The sequence below is a fragment of the Stylophora pistillata genome, chromosome 13 (genome assembly GCF_964205215.1).
Source record: "Stylophora pistillata chromosome 13, jaStyPist1.2, whole genome shotgun sequence".
Taxonomy (NCBI): domain Eukaryota; kingdom Metazoa; phylum Cnidaria; class Anthozoa; order Scleractinia; family Pocilloporidae; genus Stylophora; species Stylophora pistillata.
The window spans coordinates 25,561,380-25,585,362 of NC_142531.1; the positions used below are offsets into that span (position 1 = coordinate 25,561,380).

General features: G+C 37.9%; 4 protein-coding genes across 12 annotated transcripts in view; 2 read left to right on the forward strand and 2 right to left on the reverse strand.

Moving 5' to 3' along the window:
* Positions 1–463: 463 nt before the first annotated feature.
* On the forward strand, positions 464–11,992 carry LOC111326105 (uncharacterized). 6 transcript variants are annotated; one of them, XM_088744004.1, is made up of 6 exons: positions 464–570; positions 8,185–8,320; positions 9,678–10,016; positions 10,359–10,521; positions 10,643–10,887; positions 11,323–11,992. In XM_088744004.1, the coding sequence occupies exons 3-6, from the start codon at positions 9,690–9,692 to the stop codon at positions 11,488–11,490; spliced, it is 903 nt and encodes a 300-aa protein (XP_088600130.1). In that variant the 5' UTR covers positions 464–570; positions 8,185–8,320; positions 9,678–9,689; the 3' UTR covers positions 11,491–11,992. The 6 variants fall into 6 exon arrangements, with proteins under 6 accessions (XP_088600130.1, XP_088600132.1, XP_088600134.1 ...); XM_088744006.1 differs by having other exon boundaries at positions 8,185–8,314; XM_088744005.1 differs by lacking the exon at positions 464–570 and adding an exon at positions 6,839–8,069.
* Positions 3,268–5,802, reverse strand: LOC111326103 (uncharacterized). 2 transcript variants are annotated; one of them, XM_022930035.2, is made up of 3 exons: positions 5,460–5,802; positions 5,175–5,332; positions 3,268–4,719 (listed from the first exon to the last, which is right to left on the reverse strand). In XM_022930035.2, the coding sequence occupies exons 1-3, from the start codon at positions 5,479–5,481 to the stop codon at positions 4,003–4,005; spliced, it is 897 nt and encodes a 298-aa protein (XP_022785770.1). In that variant the 5' UTR covers positions 5,482–5,802; the 3' UTR covers positions 3,268–4,002. The 2 variants fall into 2 exon arrangements, with proteins under 2 accessions (XP_022785770.1, XP_022785771.1); XM_022930036.2 differs by having other exon boundaries at positions 5,175–5,329; positions 5,460–5,799.
* Positions 11,993–13,504: 1,512 nt separating the features above from the next.
* LOC111326161 (extracellular signal-regulated kinase 2) lies at positions 13,505–21,267 on the forward strand. Of its 2 annotated transcripts, XR_015994940.1 has the most exons (15): positions 13,505–13,835; positions 13,947–14,045; positions 14,175–14,204; positions 14,325–14,415; positions 15,637–15,710; positions 16,528–16,584; positions 16,887–16,925; positions 17,257–17,381; positions 17,510–17,568; positions 18,172–18,252; positions 18,452–18,750; positions 18,927–19,253; positions 19,368–19,499; positions 19,951–20,171; positions 20,491–21,267. XR_015994940.1 is itself a non-coding variant. In XM_022930099.2 (14 exons), exons 1-14 carry the CDS (start codon positions 13,770–13,772, stop codon positions 20,110–20,112), a joined length of 1,641 nt encoding a protein of 546 aa, XP_022785834.1. In that variant the 5' UTR covers positions 13,505–13,769; the 3' UTR covers positions 20,113–21,267. The 2 variants fall into 2 exon arrangements, 1 of the variants encoding a protein (XP_022785834.1); XM_022930099.2 differs by having other exon boundaries at positions 19,951–21,267.
* A 1,199-nt stretch (positions 21,268–22,466) lies between these two features.
* The window catches only part of LOC111326128 (ubiquitin carboxyl-terminal hydrolase 32), a 30,085-nt gene continuing 28,568 nt past the window's right edge, over positions 22,467–23,983 (reverse strand). For both annotated transcript variants that reach the window (XM_022930061.2, XM_088743989.1), the window contains exons 34-35: positions 23,837–23,929; positions 22,467–23,589 (exon numbers count right to left, since the gene is read on the reverse strand). In XM_022930061.2, the coding sequence (XP_022785796.2) occupies positions 23,419–23,589; positions 23,837–23,929 (264 nt within the window). In that variant the 3' untranslated portion in view covers positions 22,467–23,418. The remainder of the gene's footprint in view (positions 23,590–23,836; positions 23,930–23,983) is intronic.

Below are 23,983 nucleotides of genomic sequence, written 5' to 3' on the forward strand. Positions count from 1 at the left end.
TCAATCGATATCTCTGCTTGAGAACTAATGTTTACCGCGCTGACTCCAATACTTTGCAGGTAATTGACCTGATACTCCATAAGACTTACGAGCGGAGAAACAATAACAACGATATGCTCAGCAAGATTTTTGATGTGATCGCGAGTGGAAGAGCCTGATAAATCAAGGATTTTCCAAACCCTGTAGGCAGGTTTACCAATACATCTTTTTTTTTTTCCAAAAGAATTTTCTCAATTGCCAGCTTCTGGGGATCCTTTAAACTAGGAATTTTTAATTTGGAAGCGATCGAAACAAAAGCTTCTTCGAGAGTTGTCATTTTCTCCGCTCAATGGGCCGCTGATAGTACACGAGTTTTGATTGGACCACTAGTCTTGGCGGGACTTGCTCAGAATTATATGAGCGAAATTGTGATTGGCTAAAACCAAGGAAAGGAATGTGGCTCGGGTTTAAGCAGCCGGTTGGTGGGGGAGGGAGCGTTGCGTGACGAGCCTAAACAACGGCTGCGAAGGAGACAAGGGGCTGTCCGGATTGAGCAATCGTACCTAACTGAGGTCCAAACAACCTTACAACGTAAGTTTTTTACAACAATATTTAACAATAAGTTCTCAATAAATGAATGCGTGCAACGGTTAAACATGGAAACTGGAAAATTTAATGATTTAAGGTACACACTCGGCTGCACCTCGCATAATGAGTCCAAGTCCACCCAGCTTAAACTAAGTTGGATGGATATGAACTGCCCAGTTTCCTACGGATATTTTTAAAACAGGTGGAAAATAGCAGTAGGGCGTTGTTACTGAAAACACTCAGTACATTTCTTTAAGTCTCCATGCATGGTTATGTCTAGATTCATGGTATCTAAAAGTTCCTCGGGTCAGTCGGAAGACTTTATATGGCTGTGTCTCACAAGGACTGGGAACTACCAAATTCACGAATTTGATTGGCTGAAATCAATATTGAAAGCGGTCTAGATTTTCCCATCTAGACCGGCATCTAGACCGATCCAGAAAAAAAAAGGTACAAAGAATATAAAAAATTGGCATATAAGACACAGCCATATAATAAACATCTTATTAACCGAGCTAGGTCGGTCTGAATGGAAGAATCTTGACCTCGCTCGCTGGTACAGACCTCACTGCGTTCGGTCTGTACTGACGACCTCCATCTCGGTAATAAGAACTAAATAATAACCTGAACCAGGTTGATCCCGCAGTACGCGACTTTACTAAAACTGGGGTCAGAATGAATGCCGGGATTGGCCGAGCCAGTACCAGGTCGCTCGAGCGGCATGTTGCTCACACACATACCTACATACAAACTTTATTGGAACTCCCTTTAACAGGGCTTGTCAGTCACAGTAAACTAACTAAACTTATTTACAATAACAATTTAATCTAATATTATTTCTTATACAACATATTTTTAAAAAGAGTCTTCTTAAAACTATCGATTTCTTTCACATTCTTAATATTCTCAGCTAGCCCATGCCATTCCCTTGGACCCCAGTAGTAAAACCCCCTTTGTCCCGTTGACACTACATCTTTGTTGTTGTTGTATGAGATGCAGAGTCCAATAGCTTCGCAAATTCCTTTAGATTTGTATGTTTGCAAACCTTTTTGCTTTTTATGATGGGTCGAGGTGATCATTTATCTATGTGGGAATGTGAAAATGACCGTGGACATCCTGAAAGGTACAAAATTTTAACGAAAACCTTTTGCTTCTAATGCGTGGGTTTGTGCTGAAGTTCGTAATAAATTCTTACACCTTCCGTTCCCTTCCGTTTCACACAGCCTCGATCCTTTTTGTTGTAGAGTCTCAAAAAGCTTCAAAATTTTTAAAAAATTTTATGTTTGCAACCTTCTCTCGCTCTGTAATGGGCTAACTGAAGGAGAACGTGCTAACTGAAGATATCCGGCAAGTGCAAGTTACGTAAATTGAAGAAAATCTGTTGTTTACATTTCGCGGCAACGTTTCGTTCATGACATCTTCAGTTTCCATTGCAGTTGCGATATACAATCCCACCTGTTCGTTTCCTTTGTCCAATTTTCAATGGAAGTCAATTGATAGTTTCACTCCCATGGTTTTTCCCCAGGAATAAACATTTAAGATGTCAATATGCCGATTCGTCGGGATTATCAGACAATCGCGTGCTACCAAAGCAAGGGTTTATAAACTCCTGAGAATACGAACTGGATATTATATCCTCTTGGCCAAAATTGTTAATAAAATGCAGAGAAAAATAACTAAGAAATATATCCTTTTATTCAAAAAGAGCTAAAACAGACCGATCAGAAGCAAAAACGAACGCATTTCTTGCATTTACGAGACCCGAGCGATAGATTCTCCGTCATTGTTTACATACGGTAACTTCATGGCCAAAAAAATCCCCTGGAAGATTGCTGTAATTCATATCGAAAATGTTCTTATGAACCTTTTAATAAGTTTTATGGGATAAGTCTGCAGGAAGAATGTTTTTTTTTTTTTTTTAATTAAACATTCAGCCTGACCTTGGTGGAAAATTTTGGTCGCGTTGTTCGAAGGAAGGTTAACACTAACCTCGGGTTAAACAGCGGGTTAAATTTTAACCCATCACTTAGCAGGGTTAAATAGCTAACCCTCCGGTGAAATAACGGCTAAAAATGATGAACTTGTCGTTTTGCGATTTACGCCGGTGGCGAAGGGAAATGAAACTCAGAACGGGTACTCAGTTCGAAATCAACGATTTCACAGAGCCGCGTGATCGCTATTGCTTTAGACGAGAGTCCATTTTATATATTGCATACAATAATAATAAACGAATATTTAAACAGGATAAACCAATTACTTAAAAATAGTACTGTTATCAAAGGCGTCCTGTATATACTGGAAAATACAGCAGTAAAAAAGGGGTCCCATGAAACTACAAATAAAAGTGTTTGTTGACTTTTTGCCTGTATAATACTCGGGAGTTCAGTTCAGTTTCCGGATCTCAAATGGTAAACTATTGTAAATATAGAAGAGCACCTAAATAAGGAAAACTTTTGTCAACCAAACTCTTCGTTTCACTTTCAGAAGTTCAACTGATAAAAATCATGACATAAGTTGCAACACTGAAGGAAATCAAGCCCTGTCACTGCTCCACCAAGTTTTAATTACCCTCAGGCTTTTTTTTTTAGTTCTGGTGGTAAGTCCACTGATTCCCTGTACCATACTACCGATGTGTTTTGAGCTCTTGTGGCAGCTCATTCATTTCTCGATTGACAGAAAAATTCTCATGCAACAAAAAAATTCTTGATCAACAAAGACATTTTTGATTAACCAAAAAAATTCTCAATTGACAATAAATATCATCTTTTAGAAACATTGTTCGACAAATGAAAATGTTTTCTCAATGCTTTATAATACTTCTGGACTATTTAAAACATTTCTTGACAGACAATTATTTCTCGATGGATGAAAGAGTGTTTTCAATCATTTGGCATCCTAATTTCAGAGGCATGCAATCAGTTACTCTTGTTTTCTTGTTTCATAAACATACTTCTGTAGTAAATAACTTGTCACTGAAAAAGGGACATAATTACTAGCTTTTTAGGAGGGTCAGGTATTGTTTTGTCGATATTTTAAGTCCAGTGCTTGGCAAAATCATGGTAAAAGAACCAAAACTCTGTCAATTTTGAATGATCAACCAGCTTAGGCAAGAAAGCACCAGAGAATGTCTCAACAATTTCAACTCTTTTTATGGAGAAGTGTACAAAATTTCTTCCCAAAATTTAATCATAACAGAATCCTTGGATCTGTGTTGAAATCCTTATTGTCAAACACAAAAATAGACAATAATATCTTAATTTTGTTTCATGAACAATTATCATTGACATTTAACTCAAGTTCCAGGTGAAGTTCCAAATTTAACAACTTAATGTGTGAAAATCCTTTGAAAACGACTATCTCAGAGCCATGATATTTAAGGAAGAGTATTAATTATGATTTTTGCTACAAGTGATGGTCATGAATCAATCTCTGTTTTTAACCCTGAGCTTTCTCTGCTCTCTGTGTCTTAACTTGTTGGTGAACCTCCTCTACATGCTTGTCGTGTGCCTCCAATCTTTCTTGTAAAGCTCTGAGCAGTGCATTGCGTTTCTCCTCTGATTGTTCCAGTTTCTGCTGTAACTTCTGTTTGCAAACTTTGCTTTGTTCCTGAACAAGAGCATCTACAAGTTGCCGTGCTTGTTCAATCTTCTGAGACTTAAACTGCAGTCTCTCCTGAAGTGAACGGATCAAAGCTTCTCGCTTCTCTGCAGTAGTTTCCATCTTCTGCTGCAGGTTAACCTCAGCTGTTTTGGATTGCTTCTCAACACTCTCTTGCAAAGTAGCCAATACCTCTTGAATGCGCTTTTCATGAGCTTGCCAGCGTTCCACCTGGGCTTTGCGGTGTAATTCAAGGTTTTCCTTGCTTACAGCTTCCTTTTGTTGAATCTTCTCCTCTGCTTTTTTAGAAAATGATGCAATTATCTCTCGCAGGTTTGCTTGCACTTCTTTGATGTGTTGTTCCTTCGCATGAAGGCGGCTGTACAATGCTTTAATCTGTGCTTCCTTGTTTTCAGAATGTGTACACATCTTTTGCTTGAGCTTTTCCTCTGCCATTCTGCTTTTCTCTGCAACTGTCTGCTGTTTATTCTGCTGAACTTGAACAACATGTTCACTTCTGCTTGCTGCTTTGGCCAAAAATTCACCTTCCATACTCTGTTGTAAAGATAAGATAAACAAATGTAATTCTGAATGTGGCTTTTAAGTTTCAACACAACTCTTTATTACCTGCAAAATCATTTCAGTTCTTTTAAACTTTTTGACAGATAAAAAAATGCCCTTACTGCTTTGATCTCCTCTGAGGTTCCCAGGGATACAAGATATTTGATTGTAGGAGTTAAGTACATAAATAAATACAGATGATCAAAAATGAAAAATGTGTAATGTACTCTGTTAAATCCGAAAAGAAGCAAGCATTGAAAGCTCCTGTTTAACACAACGGCGTTGTAAACATGCTAGTATTACCGTTGGCAAACTTTCAGTGTTTTTGCCAACTGACCATTGAAAAATCCTGATGACAGGAGATGGATGAAAGCTTTAATTAAATTACCCTAATTTCTGTTTGTGTCAGGCCTTTTCTTATAAAATAGAAAATTATAACGAACTATTACCTTTCTTCGTTTTTCGGCGGCTAGCTGTTTTTCTTCCAGCAGCTGTATGTTTAAATTTTCTTTTCCTTTCAATGGAGTTAGTCGCGGCTTTCTTGCATTCTGCACTTTGGGACTCAAGAAGACTTCGAATGCCACGCTATTCCTCGTAGAATTGACTGCTTGTTCAGAGAATAACATAATGAATTAAGAGTATGGAACAGAAAATACAGCCCGCTTACAACCGATTAACAAGATAATACAACATTCTGGCACATTAAAGATCTAAGTTTGGAAACTTTCGCTCACCTTGAGATACTGCAGAAGCCATTTCGCTGAGTCAAATTTACCTGGCAGTGGTTTATTTAAACGTGATATAGATACTACAAGTAAGACCTGCGCTTCTACAACAACGAAAAAAATGTGACAAAATCTTTCCAGAAATCGAACAACAGCTATCTTCTAGTTCATCAACGTATCGTCAACGGCATTACCATTCACGTACAATCCAACTGACGACTGGACAGGGCCTGGTCGCGTGTTTCAAATCACTCCCATTCTCACGTGACATTGTGGAAGTGATTTGATTGGCCAGAACGTTTCCCTCAAGGCGCGAAACACACCTTGAAGCTAACTGTTTACTGAGAATGGGCCGATAAGGCTTTGTCAAATCGATTCGATACCCATACTGTGATGTCATGCATTGAAACGAATAGCAAGTCACATGGCTAAACTAACTCTGCCCTCTACTAATTGTGCCCTCGTACGGTTTTTAGTTCAGTTCTCTATACAGTGGAACCTCGATTTAACGAAGTGCCAAGGGACTGGGTAAATTGGTTCGTTATATCGAGGTTCTGTGGCATACGGAAGGCTTCTTTGTACTATAATAACAGGTTCCAATTACCGTCATAATCTAACACTGTGGTGTTATTCTGAACTACAATCAATGTAGTTCAGAATAACACCACAATGTTGGATTCTGTGGCAATTTTACTGTAAGAAGCCGCCACTTTGACCTCTACACTGCGGCAATCCTACATTGCACACAAATGCGCACATGCACGATCTTGAGCCCAGAGTCGGCTACTTGTCAGCGGTTAGTCGCGGGTAGGTCACGTGCATTATTGAAAGAATAGATACTCTTCGCTGGTATCGATATTTTTTGATCCGACCTCGGTATCGCTGGTATCGAATATTTGGTATGCAGCGAGCGTTACATCATAAAGAAAATACAGCAGTGAATAAACCGGCAAAGCCAAGTTGAAAGAGATGCCTTGGAGTGGCTCTTGCATAGCAACATTGGGAAGAGTTCGCACAGCATGATGGCTAACTTGACAAAAATCCAGATCTCATGTTAGTAGTACCGAGTGTGACGTGTCCCTAAAACCGGCGTGTTAATAGAAAAGGTCAGAAAAGATTTGATTTTGTCAACAAAGTACTATCTCCCGTGATTTTTCTGTTCCAAGACGACACGGCTTAAACTCCAATCCCGATATGCTGTTTTCCTCCCACACTGTTTTGGCCATAAAACCAATCATCGCCGGTATTACAGGAAGATCGGTGATTAACAGTTTGGGAGGAAAACAGCATATCGGGATTGGAGTTTAAGCCGTGTCGTCTTGGAACAGAAAAATCACGGGAGATAGTACTTTTTATCTTGGAGTTTCAGCTGATGATATTTATCAAGACCAACACGTAGAACATTTGCCAAAGATCAACATTTACCTTCCCTCCGAACAAAATATTTTTCTTTTTGAAATAGCGCATCAGGTTGACTTACCCGAAGAGGCTGTGAGATTGGTTCTTGACTCCTTGGAAGTAACTTCTAGCGAAGTATTACTGCTAACCGGGGAAGTGTATGAAGGAGTGGTGAATGTTTTCAAGGAGGCAAGGGATCTTTGCATTGAAGGTGACGACAATGGTGCAGATCTCGTCATAGCGGAAGCAGACTGCCTCGACGATGATATAAACAGTTTTTTCTTTGCTGACTCTATCGCACTGTCTACTACATTTACTTCCCGAAGAAGAAGTATTCGTCCACCAACGAGGCTTGAATTATAACTTACTCAACACATTTGGTTGGTTCTTTCGTCGCGCTTATGTCGTCACCAAACTCAATTGATTAACTACTACCACTTTGCGTCCATCCCTGAGGCGAGGCGAATTTAGTGCATAGTTTTACTTTTAAAACGTTAATGGTCTTGTTTGGTTACGTGTCACTTTCGATAAATGAAGGAAACATTTAAAATCTTGTTCTAAGGCTACTCTTCGTCACACCTCAAGGGTGGACGCAAATGGGAGTACTGGCCGGTAAGTTGGCCGTAACCAGCCCTCCTCGTTTAAAATATGCGACGACCTCCGTCACGGCTGGTGTCCCAGTGCGATATGATGTGCTTCGGAAATAGAACTTCATTTGCGTTGATGCATATTTGATCAGCTGATATCCAGACGACGACAGCACGACGTTTGAATCGGCCCTTAGTCGAGCTCGTTATTCAAACGATCAACAGTACGTTTATCAACTAAAAAACTTCCAAGAATTGTGTTCCTGTATGACTGTGTAAATGTAAGCACGAGACTGAGGAGAGAGGTACGAAAGCTTGGCCACCGATCGACAATGAAACACGAACAAGAAGCGTGATTTTAAACCAAGTGTTTTGCACGCCGTTGACAAGTGCTTCATTTTAGATACTTGTGGCTAAGACAGCACACGCGCGTCTGTTTTCCTTTGTCATCGAATATAATCCTTTAACCACATTAGCGCTGGACCAATGAGACGAGAGCGAGCCCCTTAGCTTCGTGATCGGGGGAAATCAATCGGAAATAAAAAAGTAGGGAATTCTGTTTTTGAAGCAGTGTGATCGTGCTTCTACAAATAGAAAATAGCCTGTCTTAAACGGGATTGCACCTTACAGAATTGTAAGTATATCTAAAATATATAGAGGTAGTTTTTAATCGAATATCTTTACCTTAAGAATTGTGAATTTTGAAAGAATGGTGCTTAGTCGACTCACGTGTATTCGTTTGCTTTTAGTTGACTTGCTGGCTTGTGTGGAATTACGCATTGAAACTAGTTCAAAACAACTGGTAGATCCCGTGGACGGTATTTTTCTTGGTGTATCTTCTACTACAGTAGCACGCTAACCCGCAGTGCAAAACACCAAGTATGGGTTAGTCTTTGTCACTATAACGATCTCTGTGACCATTATTAGAAACGCAAAGTTATACGTACACTGACCACCGATCACTTCACGTGCACCCCGCTAATGTAATCTATTGCACAACTTGCACTTATTGCAAAAAGATTTACATCGGCGAAACAGGCAGAAGATTAGGTGACCGATTCCGAGAACACCTTCGCGACGTGGAGAGGAATGACAAGGACACATCGAAACCAGTCGCTAGACGTTTTAATTTACCTAATCATTCTAAGCAACATATGGCAATCTGTGGTCTTTCCTTACACTTAGGTAGCACGGAAAGCCGGAAAACTCTTGAACAAAAGCTCATCTTTCAAACTGGCAAGGCCCTGTTTACAAGCAAGGAGGGTAACCCTTGTGCTAGGGTTACCCTAGCAGGCGGGTCAAAGATAGCCCGGGTTTACGAGCAAAATTTCACAGGTAGGGCTACCCTACCACCCGGGACAACTTACCTATGCTTGGTAACCGCACGCTTTGTTATCAATGTTCAAAGGGTCTGGAAACAAGTAAAAAGTTGTCCCGGGTAGGCGAGTTATTCCCAGCAGAGCGTTTACAAGGCAGCTAGGGTTACCCGGGCGCTAGGGTAACCCTAGCGCTCAGCTAAGGTTACCCTAGTGCGAGGGTAACCCTAGCTGCCTTGTAAACACGTCGATGAAAAAAAAAGAAGAAATGTGGGAGCGTTAGGGTAACCCTCCTGCCAGGGTAACCCTAGCACTAGGGCTATCCTACCTGCTTGTAAACAGGGCCTAAATCCCACAGGTATCAACGAATGCTTTTCATTCCACTAATTTATTCGTGTTTTTCTCGTTGCCATGTTCCCACCAATCACGTAGCTCCTTTTTTTGCCTTTAAAAGCACACACAACCCACAATTCCCCTATTCGCTCCGACGAAGGGCTAACGCTCGAAACGTCAGCTTTTATAATCGTAACGGTGGCCAATTTACCATTTCAACTTTGTTGATATATTCAAATTATTTCGTTACCCCCCACCGACGCAGCCCCAAACAGTTTCTTTAGAAACTATCAGCCTTTATACGTACACTGTTGATCTTCGCATACGAGCACTAACAAAAGTAAATTATACAAGTTACGGATTGCATCCGATAAATTTAGTAAGACGGTGACAATAATTGTATTATAGTAAACAAGCGACAGCGATATTTGTCCCTTACCAAACAAGTGACAGGTGGGTCGGCAAACGAGCGACAGAGCGACATCAAAAACCCCCTTAGAAGGCCTCTCTAATGGCCATATCCTTTAATTGGAAAACGTACTTTAGTTGGGTTTGGAGGTGTAACAATATATCTTTTTTTGTTTTATAAATAGCTTGAATTAGAAATGCAAAATATGGCGGCAGGGCTGCGATTTCTTCCTAAACCTTGGCGCTTCCTTCAATCACCCGAACTGACTGAATTCAGCCGCCTCCCGAGAACTGCTATCTCAGCAGGCAGGCCGCTGAGCAGCACAATATCTAAAACTCCCCTAGCTGAAGAAGCCCGGGCCGAAAATTGGCGACGCCGAGTTGATCTAGCAGCTTCCTATCGCATTTTGGAAAAGTACAACTTACACGAAGGGGTGTGTAATCATTTGAGTATAATGGCTCCTGCAGCAAGCGGAGACGGAGAGGTGATGTTAATCATCCCATATGGACTGCACTGGAGCGAGGTAGTAAAGCTTCCACTGTCCTTAGATGAACGATAGATTTCTTTCATTGCACTCCTGCCTTTGGTGGGGTGTCTGTCTCGTGTCTTCTAGCTAAATGTGAGGAGTTCTTCTTAAGTACATCCCACTCTCCTCGTGGAGAGGATACTGGCCAGGCTAACTAATACCAGTAGTACCCCTCTAATGATATTTCGAAGCTCTTTTGGTGTTCAGAATAATTGAAACCAAAAGTCCCAAGCTGAGTCAACATCGGACAAGGGGTTGAGATATTTCGGGATCGGCTGTATATAAGGCTAAATTTCACGGTCGTTTTTCTATTCTGATTCCTATTTGTTTGTTTTAAAGGTTAAAGCCTCCTCATTTGTCGGCTTAAATGTGAAACGCGAAGTGGTCGAGGGAGAAGGTGAAGTAGATACAGCTGCCTCGACAATTCACATGGGAGTTCATCGAACTCGACCAGATGCTGTTTGCGCCTTCCACGTACATCCACCATACTGCACAGCCCTAGGTATCTATCCAAATTACCATAAATTTCCCATAACATCGTTGGAACGAGGACACCCCAATTCCCTCCGTGTAGTCGAATCGTTTTTTATTCCTTTTAGTCGTTGATTCTTGCTTCATTTTAGGAACCTTAAAAAATCCCAGGCTTGGAATGTACCACCAGAACGCCTGTCTGTTTTACAACCAAATTTCTTACGATCGAGAGTACAGTGGGCTTAGTACTGACGAGGAAGAGGGCATGCGCACAGCAAAGCAGCTAGGGGACAAGTCGGTACTGTTTATGTGTAATCACGGGGTACTGGTGGTGGCTCCCAATGCTGCAAGAGCTATGGATCATACTTATTATTTAGAGCGTGCCTGTATGAATCAGGTGAGATGTGCCGGATTATTATGGTTTATTCTTGCTTTAACAAAAGCAGGGATCCATGATGTAGTCTCTGACTGGCACCATATGTATAAGGGCATCAGACTACAGAGGTGATAAACTCTTTCTTCGGTGTAGTGCGAGGCTTGAAACAATAACGTTCTAATTCTTAAAACAGCTAAGAGCCAATGACAATAAGCTCTGGTTAGTAGAAGCTCGGGGAGTTAGGACACTAGTGTCCAGAATAAATTGGTTATTGATTGTTTTCCTTTTATTAAGTGAGAGAACCTTTCAGCAAATTAAAGAAATGAATTTCGTAGATTAGCATAACACTTTCATTAGGTGACAGCCTTACCAAATTTGTGCGCGCCAAGTGGAAGTTGAAGGACCCTTTCTGAGTCTTTGATGGGAACTAAACGATATTTTCTATTCTTTCTTTAGGTCCTGGCAATGTCGACTGGACAAGAATTGTTTGAAATACCAGACGAATTAGCAAAGCTTGTACATCAACAATTTGACGGACCAGGGGAAAGACAAAAATTCTGCGACGCTCATTTTGAAGGCATGAAAAGAATTCTTTCCAAGGAGTGCCCCGACTTTATGGAATAAGCAGTCATGGGCCCTGAAATTCATCTCTGTCATAGCAGATGTTGACTTGGTTGGCTATTTTTCTTTCTCGTGAAACTATCAATAACTACTTGTAGTATCTGACAAAAACTTGGCCAGAGTATTGAACAGTTATTGCATATCTGGTAAACAGCAAAACGACACTGTTTTTTCGTTCCTTGTTTCAGGTTTTGTGTTTTTTTTTCTTCGAAATTTGTTAGCATTAAGTCAAGAATGAATTGCTCAACAAACGTAAGGCCATAACTGCACATTAAGTAAATTTGTCACTTTTTGTCACAATTTGTCAATTTTTGATACCTATTTCTCAGTGACGGTCGTCTCAATTCCATTTAAAACAGAGACTCCACATATTTTTCTTTGAAAATAGCACAGATTGGAGTCTATCAGTGGGTTTTGTATCAATGGTAGAAACTCTGAATTTAATATCGAGTTTTCGGTTAGACATAAAAAACTGTAGGGAAATTAAAAGTATTTCAGTGTTGTACCTGGTGAGCCTAGTAGCCCACGCTGTCTAAAAGAGGGAACGTGTCTCCTTAGTTTCCCCACGGTACACTGTTTATGATCCCAAGCTATTTGCACTCGGACTTACACCGTAGTGAAGTTAGCCGCGTTTTGTGGTCGTGTACCAGACAGAAAAGGCACCCAATTGGTGCCGAAGGCGCCTCAAATTAGGGTTAGGTCTAACCGCTGGAGCCTAGATGATCGGCGGGCTCGTAGCCAGCAATAATACAGTAAACTATAATATTGATAGACACATTTTAGTGCCGTCACTAAATTTTTCGAGTCCCAAGCACTGATGATATAAATAAGATAAGTATTCTTGAGCATAGTAGCAATGAGGAAGAAGTGGCGTTTTATTTTCTCTGAATCATAAGTTTCGCAATATATCTGAGATTATTCTCTTACGCAAAAAAACCGGAGCGAATTTTATTGATTCTTTCACATTTCATTAAAACTTAGGATAGTGGAATCAGTTGGTAGAAAGAAGTAAGCAGTTGGGATTTACAGAATAATACATCAATTGAGACTGGTAGAGTGTACGAGAGAGTTCCACTTCAACTGGCTGTTTTTTTCATATATCAAAGTGACTAAGCCTTTTTTATGCCACACGAGTGAGCTATGAATGTTTCTTGTTAGAGGATTTCATACCTGTCTTATGACTCGTGGAAGAATTCAACTTTAAGGTACTCGTGGCGGCCTTCTCTATTTTAGCTCTTAAGATAACTGAGGCAAATATAGAATTGTTCACCAATAGTAATATATCTGCACGTAAAGTTTCTTCGTTCGGTGCAGTTAAGCCAAACTCGGCGATCTTTCCACAAGATAATGAAACAAAGAATTATTGTCTGTGAGAAGAATCTTCTGCTCAGAGAGGAGCATGTTATAATTTCCTGAATCAAAAAATAAATTCAATTAGTAACAACATTAATATGTGTATAAGGGCTGTGACGTCACAACCGAGATTAGAATGCTCTATATTGATGCACTTCAGCTGGCTTTAGATGCTTACTACAAAAAATTCACGAACACAATTCATGGAGAGTCAGAGAGATGAAAAGTTGATGATGCCTTTTATGCAAGTGAACGACGTAGAGCCTTATTGATCGCTATGTTGACATGTGATCTCCCCGTGTTAAGCTATCCACTAGACGGTCGAGACTCATGTTATAACTTTGAACACAAAAACAAAACCAATGTTCCCTTTTTGTTACTCCGAAATAGAATTATGCAACTAAAACATAAATCGAGATTTAGTGAGCCTCATTACAGCTGATATCACAAAATAGATTACTTAAAAATGATTTGGTTTTGCTCCACTGAACACTTCCCATGACCTCAGGATTTATCAATATTCTCAAGTTTTTTATGTCGGGTTTATCACGGGCTGGTAAGCTAATGTGAATCTACGCATTTTCCCTATAAACTGCGTCATTCACCTAAAAGGAAACCTCTATTTAAATGTCTTACTCGGCATTTTATACGCCATTCGCAAGAGAAATATTGGGGCTAACAGGATAGTCTACAGTCCTGCAAACTTCAAATTACATGACGATGAAATTGGTCCAAAATAGATGACATGACATCAGCACGGTCTCCAATGGTGCCATAGCAACTATTTAGCATAAACCATTTACGAAAACCAATCAGAACAAAGAATCGATTGAGTTCTGTTTTAAACCACAATGCAAACTCGGCTTTGTCTTATAGTTAGTCGAAATTCGTAGTGGGTTCTTCCGTCCTCTGTGACGAACTTTTGAATCATGAGTGCTGAAATAGATACGCACATAACGAAGAAATACGAAATCAAAAAACGTTTGGGAAAAGGAGTAAGTTATTGGCTTTTGTCGTTGTAATTTGGCGCAATGCGCGCCATGTTTCACCGCAAGTAATAGAATTGCCGGCGTGTTCGTTCTTACCGTGTTTCACAATGTTTTTAGGCTTATGGAATTGTCTGGAAAGCTATCGATCGACGAACGGGAGAAGTCGTTGCTGTCAAAAAGATTTTTGACGCTTTTAGAAACCAAACTGACGCTCAGGTATGTGTTCTACACTAATTTTGCCGCGTTATGTACTTTGGACGCTATTTCTCTGAAATATTTGGATCTGTACGAAAGAATACTAAATTATAATTATTGTTCATCATCGTGTTTTACTTTTTATTTCAGAGAACCTTTCGTGAGATATGTTTTCTTCAGGTATGTCAATTCCAACAACTTATAAATTTTGTTTTCGTAGAGGAAGTTATATTTGAATAGCGCTGTACTCTTTCATTTTCTGCGTCAAATGTTGATTTCCGCGTCCTGTGTTCATTCCAGGAATTTGGAGATCACGACAACATCATAAAACTGCTAAATGTAATAAAAGCAGATAATGATAAAGACATCTACCTTGTATTTGAATATATGGGTAAGTTAATTTTTGAATTAATTGTGAGTTTTGAATCTTAATCACGGAATTTGTTCAGTAAAGTTTAGGCCTTAGTGGAAACCATGATTTTATGTGCATAAAAACATCATTTTTAATAAATCGGCATTTTTTCTTATCTCTTTTTAAGTCCAGCCGTGGAATATTCCAGCACATATTGCTTTAAACAGACATTTCTTGTAGGGCCAATAGCCGACTCGTTTAGTTTGTGCTAAAATGGGATCGCGTCTGTTTTCCTATCGTGTTTTGGTAATTTGCATGCTCGGCCTCCTTCGATTATATTGAGTAATTTTTTACGTTCTAGTTCTCTTAGTTAAGTTGAGAATGTGGAGTATTTTAGTTTCAGAGCCGATATTCGAATAACTAATGGCAATTCTATGAGTTACTCCAAAATAATACACAACGTTGTATGTATAAAGGAATGAAATTTGTACAACAACCTTAAAGCATCGTGCCATGTTGTTAATGATAACATACGGTAATATGTGCAATTCACCACGTTCTTGAATTCGTGACATATAAAGAAGCAAATCAAATTAACAATATGGCATTTTGTGGGACTGTCTGGTTTCTGGCATTTTCAATATTATGTAATTTGGTGTGTTTTCATACCTATGGCTGGAACTTGAGTAGTGTGCTTTGAAAGTTTAATATTTATAATTCTCATGATGTTTGAATTAAGTCAATCCTTTGGAAATGGTACAAGAACATATGGCTGTGATAGTAATTCAGTGAACAAGTTTGATTGACTAGATCTATTCTGAGTCAGTAATTATTACATAAATTTCTTCAAGTTTTAGGGGTACTCCACATCGAGAGCAGGGCGACACAATTTTATGAACTTTCTTTCAGGTGTCAAACTCTTGGGTGCAGTTTGATTTTGATTGCAAATTTTCTTCAAGTATTATGATGACTTTCAGTGCATTAACGAAAAACACATGTACAGTGGACTTTTCTTAAAAAAAAAAAAATGATATGTAACTTTTTATTTACATCCTTATAACATTTCAAATTTTCGTTCTTGCACTCCATTTCACAGCTTTGTGGTCAAATCCTAGTGTTAGCACCTGTAAGCTTTACAGCACATCACTGATAACTATGAAAGGATACAGAAAATATTATCAATCAATACAATTAACACATTTATACCAAAATTAGGAATTAGATGAGTGTGTTTTTTAAACTTTTGTTTTTTAACCACAGATACTGATCTTCACAATGTAATAAAGAAAGGAAACATTCTTAAAGATATACACAAAAGATATATTATGTATCAGGTGAGGTACTTCAACTTAATAAATTAGTGTACAGGAAAACATTCTGGTAACTTCTCCAAAAGAAGACACCAAGGAGTCATAATGTTATGTCATCGACTTTTTATGCATTTTATTCCTAATAACAAGCAAAAATCTTTACTTGTCAAAGTTGGATTTTATTAACTTACCTCCAAATTTCTTTGAAAACCATCATGCTAATTATTTTCAAAGTGGAACACTCACATTAATCCAAGTGCCTCAAATAACTAAAGATCTTAGAAAATCTTTTCCCAGAAGCTTTTAATTAACTTAATTTATTGTCAAAAAAGGCACCGAGCATGATGTGCTTTTCTCACCCATGATCAATATTGTTCAAGAGTTTTCTGTATTGTTCTGAGGTCATTAGAAAAAAACTGTCATTGTGAAGTCTAATTTAAATTTTTTGTGCTTTCAATCTCTTGATAAAAATATTTTGTACTAATTAAACTTTACACATCATTTTCAAGATTAAATTTAAAATCTTGATATATTTGGAAATGATGATCTCAGTATTGAGGAGCTGTTTAACATCAGTAGACAACATTTATCATGAATTAGTCATTTTTAAGAAATTATTGGACAAATGTGGCTCCACTTAAGAATTTAGGGGCTACTGATTATATTGTACTCTCCCTTTTGGCAAGTTGTACATTAAACATCTTTAGAATGTTTTGGATGGTGGTGTTATTTTCCCTTCTAATGATAATTGATTCCTTCTGTGACATAAATTGAGAGAACCCTTTTCATTAACATTATATTGCCTATATGGTTTGTAATATTGTGATTATTTGTGCTGCAGATATCTAGGGCAGTTATGTACCTACACTCCGGAAATGTCATACACAGAGATCAGAAGGTTTGATTAGAATTCATAGCACATCTTTCTGATGATGTACAATTTTTGTGAATGTTCTTGCACAGCTGAGTGGTATGCTGAAAGTTTGCTGAAAATTAGAGTTAAACCTCTTCTTAAACATTATCCAGCAAACAGGAATGAGATTAGGAAGAGGTTGTTAACGGAGCACCAAACTCTCTTCATTAATTTGTATTAATCAGACTGAAAGTTGGTGGGATTAAAATTATCTCAGGATTTGTTTAGAAAGTCTCGGTGATTGAGTCAAAAACCAAGCTGACAAGGTATTCTCCATTTTCTTTCAGCCAAGTAATGTCCTTCTGGATTCAGAGTGTTTCGTCAAGGTAAGTCATAAATTGTTTTCAAACATTGCAAGATTTCCTGCTATCAAATGATAGTGGAAATAAATTATAATTTCAGATTTGTACCCTCTTTTCAAGGCCATCATTATTGATTTATTTTCCAGTTAGAGCATGTTCTTTTGGTGCATTTATTCTGTTTTGCAGACATAGTACTGTTGTTATTTTATTGATACACAAAGAGAATATTTAGCTGTAAAACGGTAGATAGCAGGCTTATGGAACGAAAAGAGCAAAGATGAAAAATATCCATTGTAGAAATCATTCATAGTAATTTTATTTTGCTACATGTAATTGAGTAATTTTCATGTCGCAGATGTGTGACTTTGGCCTAGCTAGATCAGTAACTAGTATGACGCAAGAAGCTGGTGATCCTAGTTTAACAGATTATGTGGCAACACGGTGGTACAGAGCTCCTGAAATTCTGCTGGCATCACCGAGGTAAAGCAAGAGAATCGCTTAATTTTTCAAGTTGAAGAGCTTCAACTTCATGTTACTAAACCTATCTCAAGCAGTGTTAACTCATTTCATTATAAAAATTAATGTATTTTATCATTTCTTCCCCTCAGGTATACAAAGGGCGTAGATATGTGGTCTCTAGGATGTATTTTGGGAGAGATGCTCCTAGGTAAGTTCCAAATTTGTCACTTGAAGACCTTCATAAATGCCCAACTCTCTCCTCTCAATATTTTTTTCTTAACTGAATTGATTGATTGATTGACTGTATTTATTAAGAAAACATTGCAGTTAAAAAACTGAATTGCATCTCTTAACAAGTAAGAAATAAGAAATGATCTATAAATAACTATAATAAAATTACAAAGATGTCTACTCTTAAAAATCACTTAAATGCTTCCCTTGCACTCTTAACAATGAATGAATTTCCAAATCTATTTGTCTTTACAAGAGGCATGGCAAACCTCCTCTGCCTTCTCTGCTCATATGAAATAGAAACCGAGGGCAGGAGGCAGGAGGCAGGAGGCAGGAGGCTGGTAATATTTTCTTCATTCCCAATCCAAAAGCTTTTGGTTGGCATTCAAATGATCCCAGTCAGTAGAATGTATATGAAATACCAGTAATCCAGTTGAAAGCTTCTCTTCCACTCAGTAGAAGAGTATCTCAACTACCTAATTGGATTTGGGTGTGGTTATGTCACAAACTGAAAAAAAGAAATCATCCTTACCTTTCCTGTGTTATGTGTTAATTATTAATAACTTTATTATGGTTGCAGGAAAACCAATATTTCCAGGAACATCAACTTTAGATCAAATAGAGAAAATTATGACAATAATCCCCACTCCTTCTAGACAAGGTAATGTTGCTATTGGCAAAATTTCTCATTTCTGTGTCAGTTTGGAATTGCAGTGGGCTGGTTACCAGAGTGTTAACTAATGTTACACCCTTTGTTTTAATTCCTTTGCTAAGGAGGAAAATTATTTTAATTTTTTTTTCTTACAATGATTAGCCAATACAATTTTCCATTAACATGACTTTTCTCCTGTATACCACAGATATTGACAGCATCAAGTCACAGTATAGTTCATCAGTGTTAGACAGAATGGCCTGTAAACCTAAGAAAAGTATTGAGGAAATCCTTCCAAATGCACCACCAGATGGAATTGATCTGTTGAAAAAATTACTTCAGTTTAACCCTGAGAAGCGACTGACAGCAGAGCAGGCTTTGAGTCATCCATATGTAGCAAGATTCCACAATCCTGAAGAAGAACCATCAATGGACTATGATGTGATTCCTGCCCTGAATGACGATGTTCAGTTAAGCGTGGAGGAGTATCGTGTTAAACTTTATGAGGTTGGTATTAAGTTAAATTTCATCTTTGGTGTCATAGAGATGTCTACTTTTGAGTTGGGATTGCTTTTAAAATGACTTTTAAGTTAGTTTGATGGCTTTGAACTTTTGAATTGAGACTTTTTCTTGTAACTTCATGATACATCTTAAACTTAAGCCTCTCTCTTGATTTTTTGCAGAGTATCATTCAGAAGAAAACCACCATCAGAAGAAAAAGAAGGGAGATTTTACTCCAAGATCAGAAGCAGAAACATGCACAAGCTGCTGAGCAAGCAAGGCAACAGGAAAGGGAGTCTCAGCCTCTCAAACAAGTTGAAAACTACACGTCCCATACTTCAAGCATGACACAGGTACACCAACCCATACACAGCTCACCAGTCAAATCACCTGTCCATAGGAGTGAGGGAGTGACTGTAGCTTTTGGAAGAACTACCAAGATACAACACCAAAGATCACCATCTGCTGGAAAGAGTATGGTGAGAAGGCACAGCTTAGAAAATGACAGTGTAAGCACAGTTTAGTTGTCCAGTCAGCTTTTACTTATAATTCTTTACCTCTTTTTCTCTTACTCATTGTGTTGTATACCCTCAAATCACAGAAAATTTTATCCCTTTTTACAGGTTATGTCCCCACCAAGGCAAAACCCAGCAGGACGTGCAAGGCCCATATCTGCACAAGTCAAGCCAAAGAACACCATCATCACACGCAGTAATAGTGCTGACAAACTTCTACAAGTTACAAGTGCTCGCTTGGTAAGTTTAAACTAATCTGACCCCGTATTCTGAACTCCTACTACCATACATGCTTGTCTTGAGAACATGCTTTTCTATTGAACACCATATCTTGTAAAATGTATTTTAACTTAAATTACCGGTTTACTTGACAATAACATAGTCCCATCTTGTTCATACATTCAGTGAGTAAAAGGATCAGATTAATCTAAGCAAAAGTTGTAAGAATGAAACTGAATAAAATTTGCCATTGCATTGTTTAGAGTTGTTACTTGTAACTTTCTGTTTTATTTGCTTGTTTTCTATTTTTAGCTCTCATTACTTAGTTTGTGTGAAATTTTAGTCTTCCAGTCTTTTTCCTCGTTAGTTTTGCCATGAATAAGAACCTGATCTTGTCGCCCTCTCTACTGGCTCTTTAAACTATCATATAAGTGTCACTTGAATTTAAGTGTCCTCCTTGTTTGCTTCTTAGGTTCCAGCTCAAAGACCTCCATCAGCTAAAACAATACACAGACCTGCAAGGAAACCTGTCCCAAATCCCAATCAAAGTCGATCACCATTTGAAAGTTATGCACAAACACATGGAACAATATCAAAAAGCTCACTAAAATCTTTACAATCCAGAGTTTGGTAGATTTACCTTCTGTAGGCTCTTATACAATTGAACCATTTTGTTTCAAATTTCTTGATTGCTTTCCTGATGTTGTGATGAAATTTTGTGGGCCGAGGCCAGGAACGTGTTCGATAATTGAGTCAGTTTGCTAGACATAACGTCTCGTAGTCACGTTCGACGCACTAAAAACTACTATAAAACGAATACAAGAATTGTAAAAACGTGTAAAATGGTATATAAAAAGTCACTTGTAAAAATGTAGCGGAATTCCGCTACATTTTTACAAGTGACTTTTTATATACCATTTTACACGTTTTTACAATTCTTGTATTCGTTTTATAGTAGTTTTTAGTGCGTCGAACGTGACTACGAGACGTTATGTCTAGCAAACTGACTCAATTTCCTGATGTTATCTGCAGGGAACTTTTTACTTAATTAATTTATTCAGTATGCAAGTATAATGAAAAAAATTAATCAATTTATGTAGATTTGCATCTTGCTAACTCCTTTCTACCACAGCTTTATATGTTAGTAAATTTCTCTTTGAAAACCATTTTATGTCAATTATTATATAAATCAAATTGTAAATAAATTTTGGCAGCAGCTACATGATTGTAAAAATTATTGTAAAATCTCTTAAGTAGCTGCTAAATTGATAAGTGATTACAACAAAGCATTTTTTTGTCAGCAGTCCAGAGTACTACTTTGCCATATGACAGGTTCGATTTGAAAACACATCTTTTTCCAGCTAGTATTTAAATTTTCAGTTTAGTTTAAAGATTTTGATAGTATTACAAATTGAGTTAGATAACTTTGATATTTAAAAAACATCGTTTTTCTTAGAAGTATTCAATCTCTAATATGGTGCTCCCATGTTGGAGTAACTTAAGGGTATACAATTACTAAAGGGTAAAGCTAAGAAACAAATACTTATGCTAAGAAGTAGATAATTTAAATATCATTCTCTTCATCTGCATGTTATATAAGCCACCAGTGCAATCAGCAAGTTCCCTTGTAATTTCTGTGAATAGTGAATTATATTTTAGAAGAGCAAAGATGGAGGATTTGTACATATCACTTCTGTTTCATATTTTTGTCTTTCTTGTATAACTATGGAAACAGCAGAGGATTTATTGTCAACTGTGGATTTGTCAAAAATAAACTTTGAAAGCCTGATGTTGTCTACCTAGTTATTTGGTTCAGGTTTGTAATGTATTATAGTACACATCATGAAAGAGGTTTTAAATATTTCACATACCCCCTTGAGTTGGGTTAGAAATGACCCTGGTGTCCCAATGATTTTTATAATACCTATAGGACCCAAGCACGATTGGTACTGGCTTGTGGAGAGTACAATATGTTGTGTTGTTTGCAATTGTTAAAGTCACAGCCTTTAGGCTGTAGGGTTAAGGAAATAATTGTGATATCATATGACCTGTAAGCCCTAGGGCACACAATCCTATAGAAATAATTTGGATATATCAACAAAGTTGAAATGGTAAATTGGCCACCGTAACGATTACAAAAGCTGACGTTTCGAGCGTTAGCCCTTCATTGGAGCGAATAGAGGAATTGTGGGTTGTAAAGGCAGAAAAAGGGTTTTAAAGGCAGAAAATGGAGCTACGTTATTGGTGGGAACATGGCAACAAGAATAAATTAGTGGAATGAAAAGCGTTCGTTGATCCCTGTGGGATTTAGATGAGCTTTTGTTCAAGATTTTTACGGCTTTCCATGCTACCTAAGTGTAAGGAAAGACTGCAGATTGCCATATATTGCTATCCTATAGAAAACCATAGTGAAAACTGACATGTGTAGGGTTAGTGTTTGGAAAGAGCCATCTAACCCTGCTACACTCACAGAATCTTTTTAGTGGTTTTCCCTCGTGTGGCCATCTAACATGTCCCCCATTTAGAATATTTATTCTTATATCTATTATTAAATTATTTTGATTATGTAAATTAATATTTATATTTATCTTTTGGGGATTTCCATCTCTAAGTTGTCATATGATAAAATGCTTGTTGACTGAGTTAGTCGGGCCAGACAAGGTAGTGTGGCTCTCAGTGATGACATGGGCATTGCTGTGCTTGGTCTGTACATCATGAACCAAATATTTTCCTGTCTAGCCCTCCCAATCAGTCAGTAAGTACAGAACATATATAATAAATGGTTTCCTCTCTGAGCAAAAGTGACCAATGTAACCTGGGACCTGAAAAGCCATGCTCACATAAGTCATTGTTCTAGCATAGCATTCTGTATTTCTTAAGATTCCCCCCAAAATGGGATTTTAGCCCACTTTGCAGTATGCTGTGGAGCTAGAAAGTAGGAGAATTTTGTGAAACTAAATTGTATGTATACGAAATCAAACAGCAAAATTACAAAAGAATGTTTTATTGTCTTAAGAGTACTCTATTTCTAATTACTTTTGCTTCTATGCAGAAACAAGAGGGTTCTGACAATGATGTACAAACGTACGACGAGAGGTTTAATGAATATTATCAACAGGAAACACGTCACACGGATTGTAACAAAAAACTATGGAGGTAGATTAGAAGGAAAGGGGAAAATATCATCTGCCACAGACTGCTTATTATGACAGTAACGACTTCCACGCTTTGGTACTTGGTGCAAGATAAATTGTATTACACAAGTCCCCCCGACTGCTTTGGACAACTTTTAAAATCTCTCCAGTCTTTCAAGTGACACAATGGCTGTAGTGAACTAGATAATAACGTCACTAAGACTTCGCAAAAAATGAACAAAAAAAGAAAACAAAATAGCTTTCTATGTCCAAAACGGTCTTTTAAGAAATGTGATTCTTAGAGCAAACGACTTTGTCACTTGCATTTTCCGCTCTTCGTGCAGTTTGCCCATTTAATACTTTGAATTATCATTGGCTTTTCATTAAATTTCCCATTATCTTGATGGGCTATTAGGATTACTTTGGTTTAATGACTTTCGATAGAAAAAATCTCAAAGCCAAGATTCCCCAAAACTTTCTTTACAGCGTAGCTATGAATAATCTTGCTTTCTCTTGTCAATTTTGCTGCACTGCTAAGTTTTGAGAATTATTTCAATTTCATTACTGGAACACAATCTTGAAGGAGTTAAAGCACACAAACAAATAATGGGTCGGGTACACTCACTAATATTATTCCTTTCCTAATTTCTGTGATAAAGGGGGGAATTTAAAAATAAAATTTCTATGTTGATATATGTACAGCATTTTAGATAATTTACATTTGCGTAAGTATTCATCCCATTAAAGTTTCCATACAAAAATTGTATTTAAATTAGTTTTGTTCCTGTGTGGAATATTTTAGGATTTTACTGCAAGATGCAAAGTTTTTTCACGTCATTTTCGTATTCCTCATCGTCACTTGCAGAATCTGGTGTTTGGCCACTGAAGTTAGGAAGAAATGCTCGTTCGTCCATGCCATCTTGCTGATAAAACAGCATGTAGGGTGAGTCTTTTTGTAGCTTGGTGCTGTCACATTCCTGGAACAACAGATAACTATCTCAGTGGTCACGGTATAAACAAGGAATCCGCTCTTTCTGGATTCATACGCGTTCACTACATTACATACGTCTGAAATTCTCATGATTATCTTTCCACCTTTGGAGGAAAAAGAAAGCAGATGGAAAAAATTCTCAAAGTTTATGCCATTTTTTTTGTATCACAGCTTCTGTTCTCAGTTTAAAGTTGTTCTTCTTTTCTTCCTCCGTACTTATACTCTCAACTAACCTTGCAGCTACTGTCGTTGTAGCAGTACCATCTGTTATTTGGGTTGTGCGCGTACGAAATGTAGTGTCCTCCTCCCAGTACTCCAGTGTGGCACTGAGGATACAAAGCAAACGTTAATGAGACACGACGTTCCAGACTAATGTGACG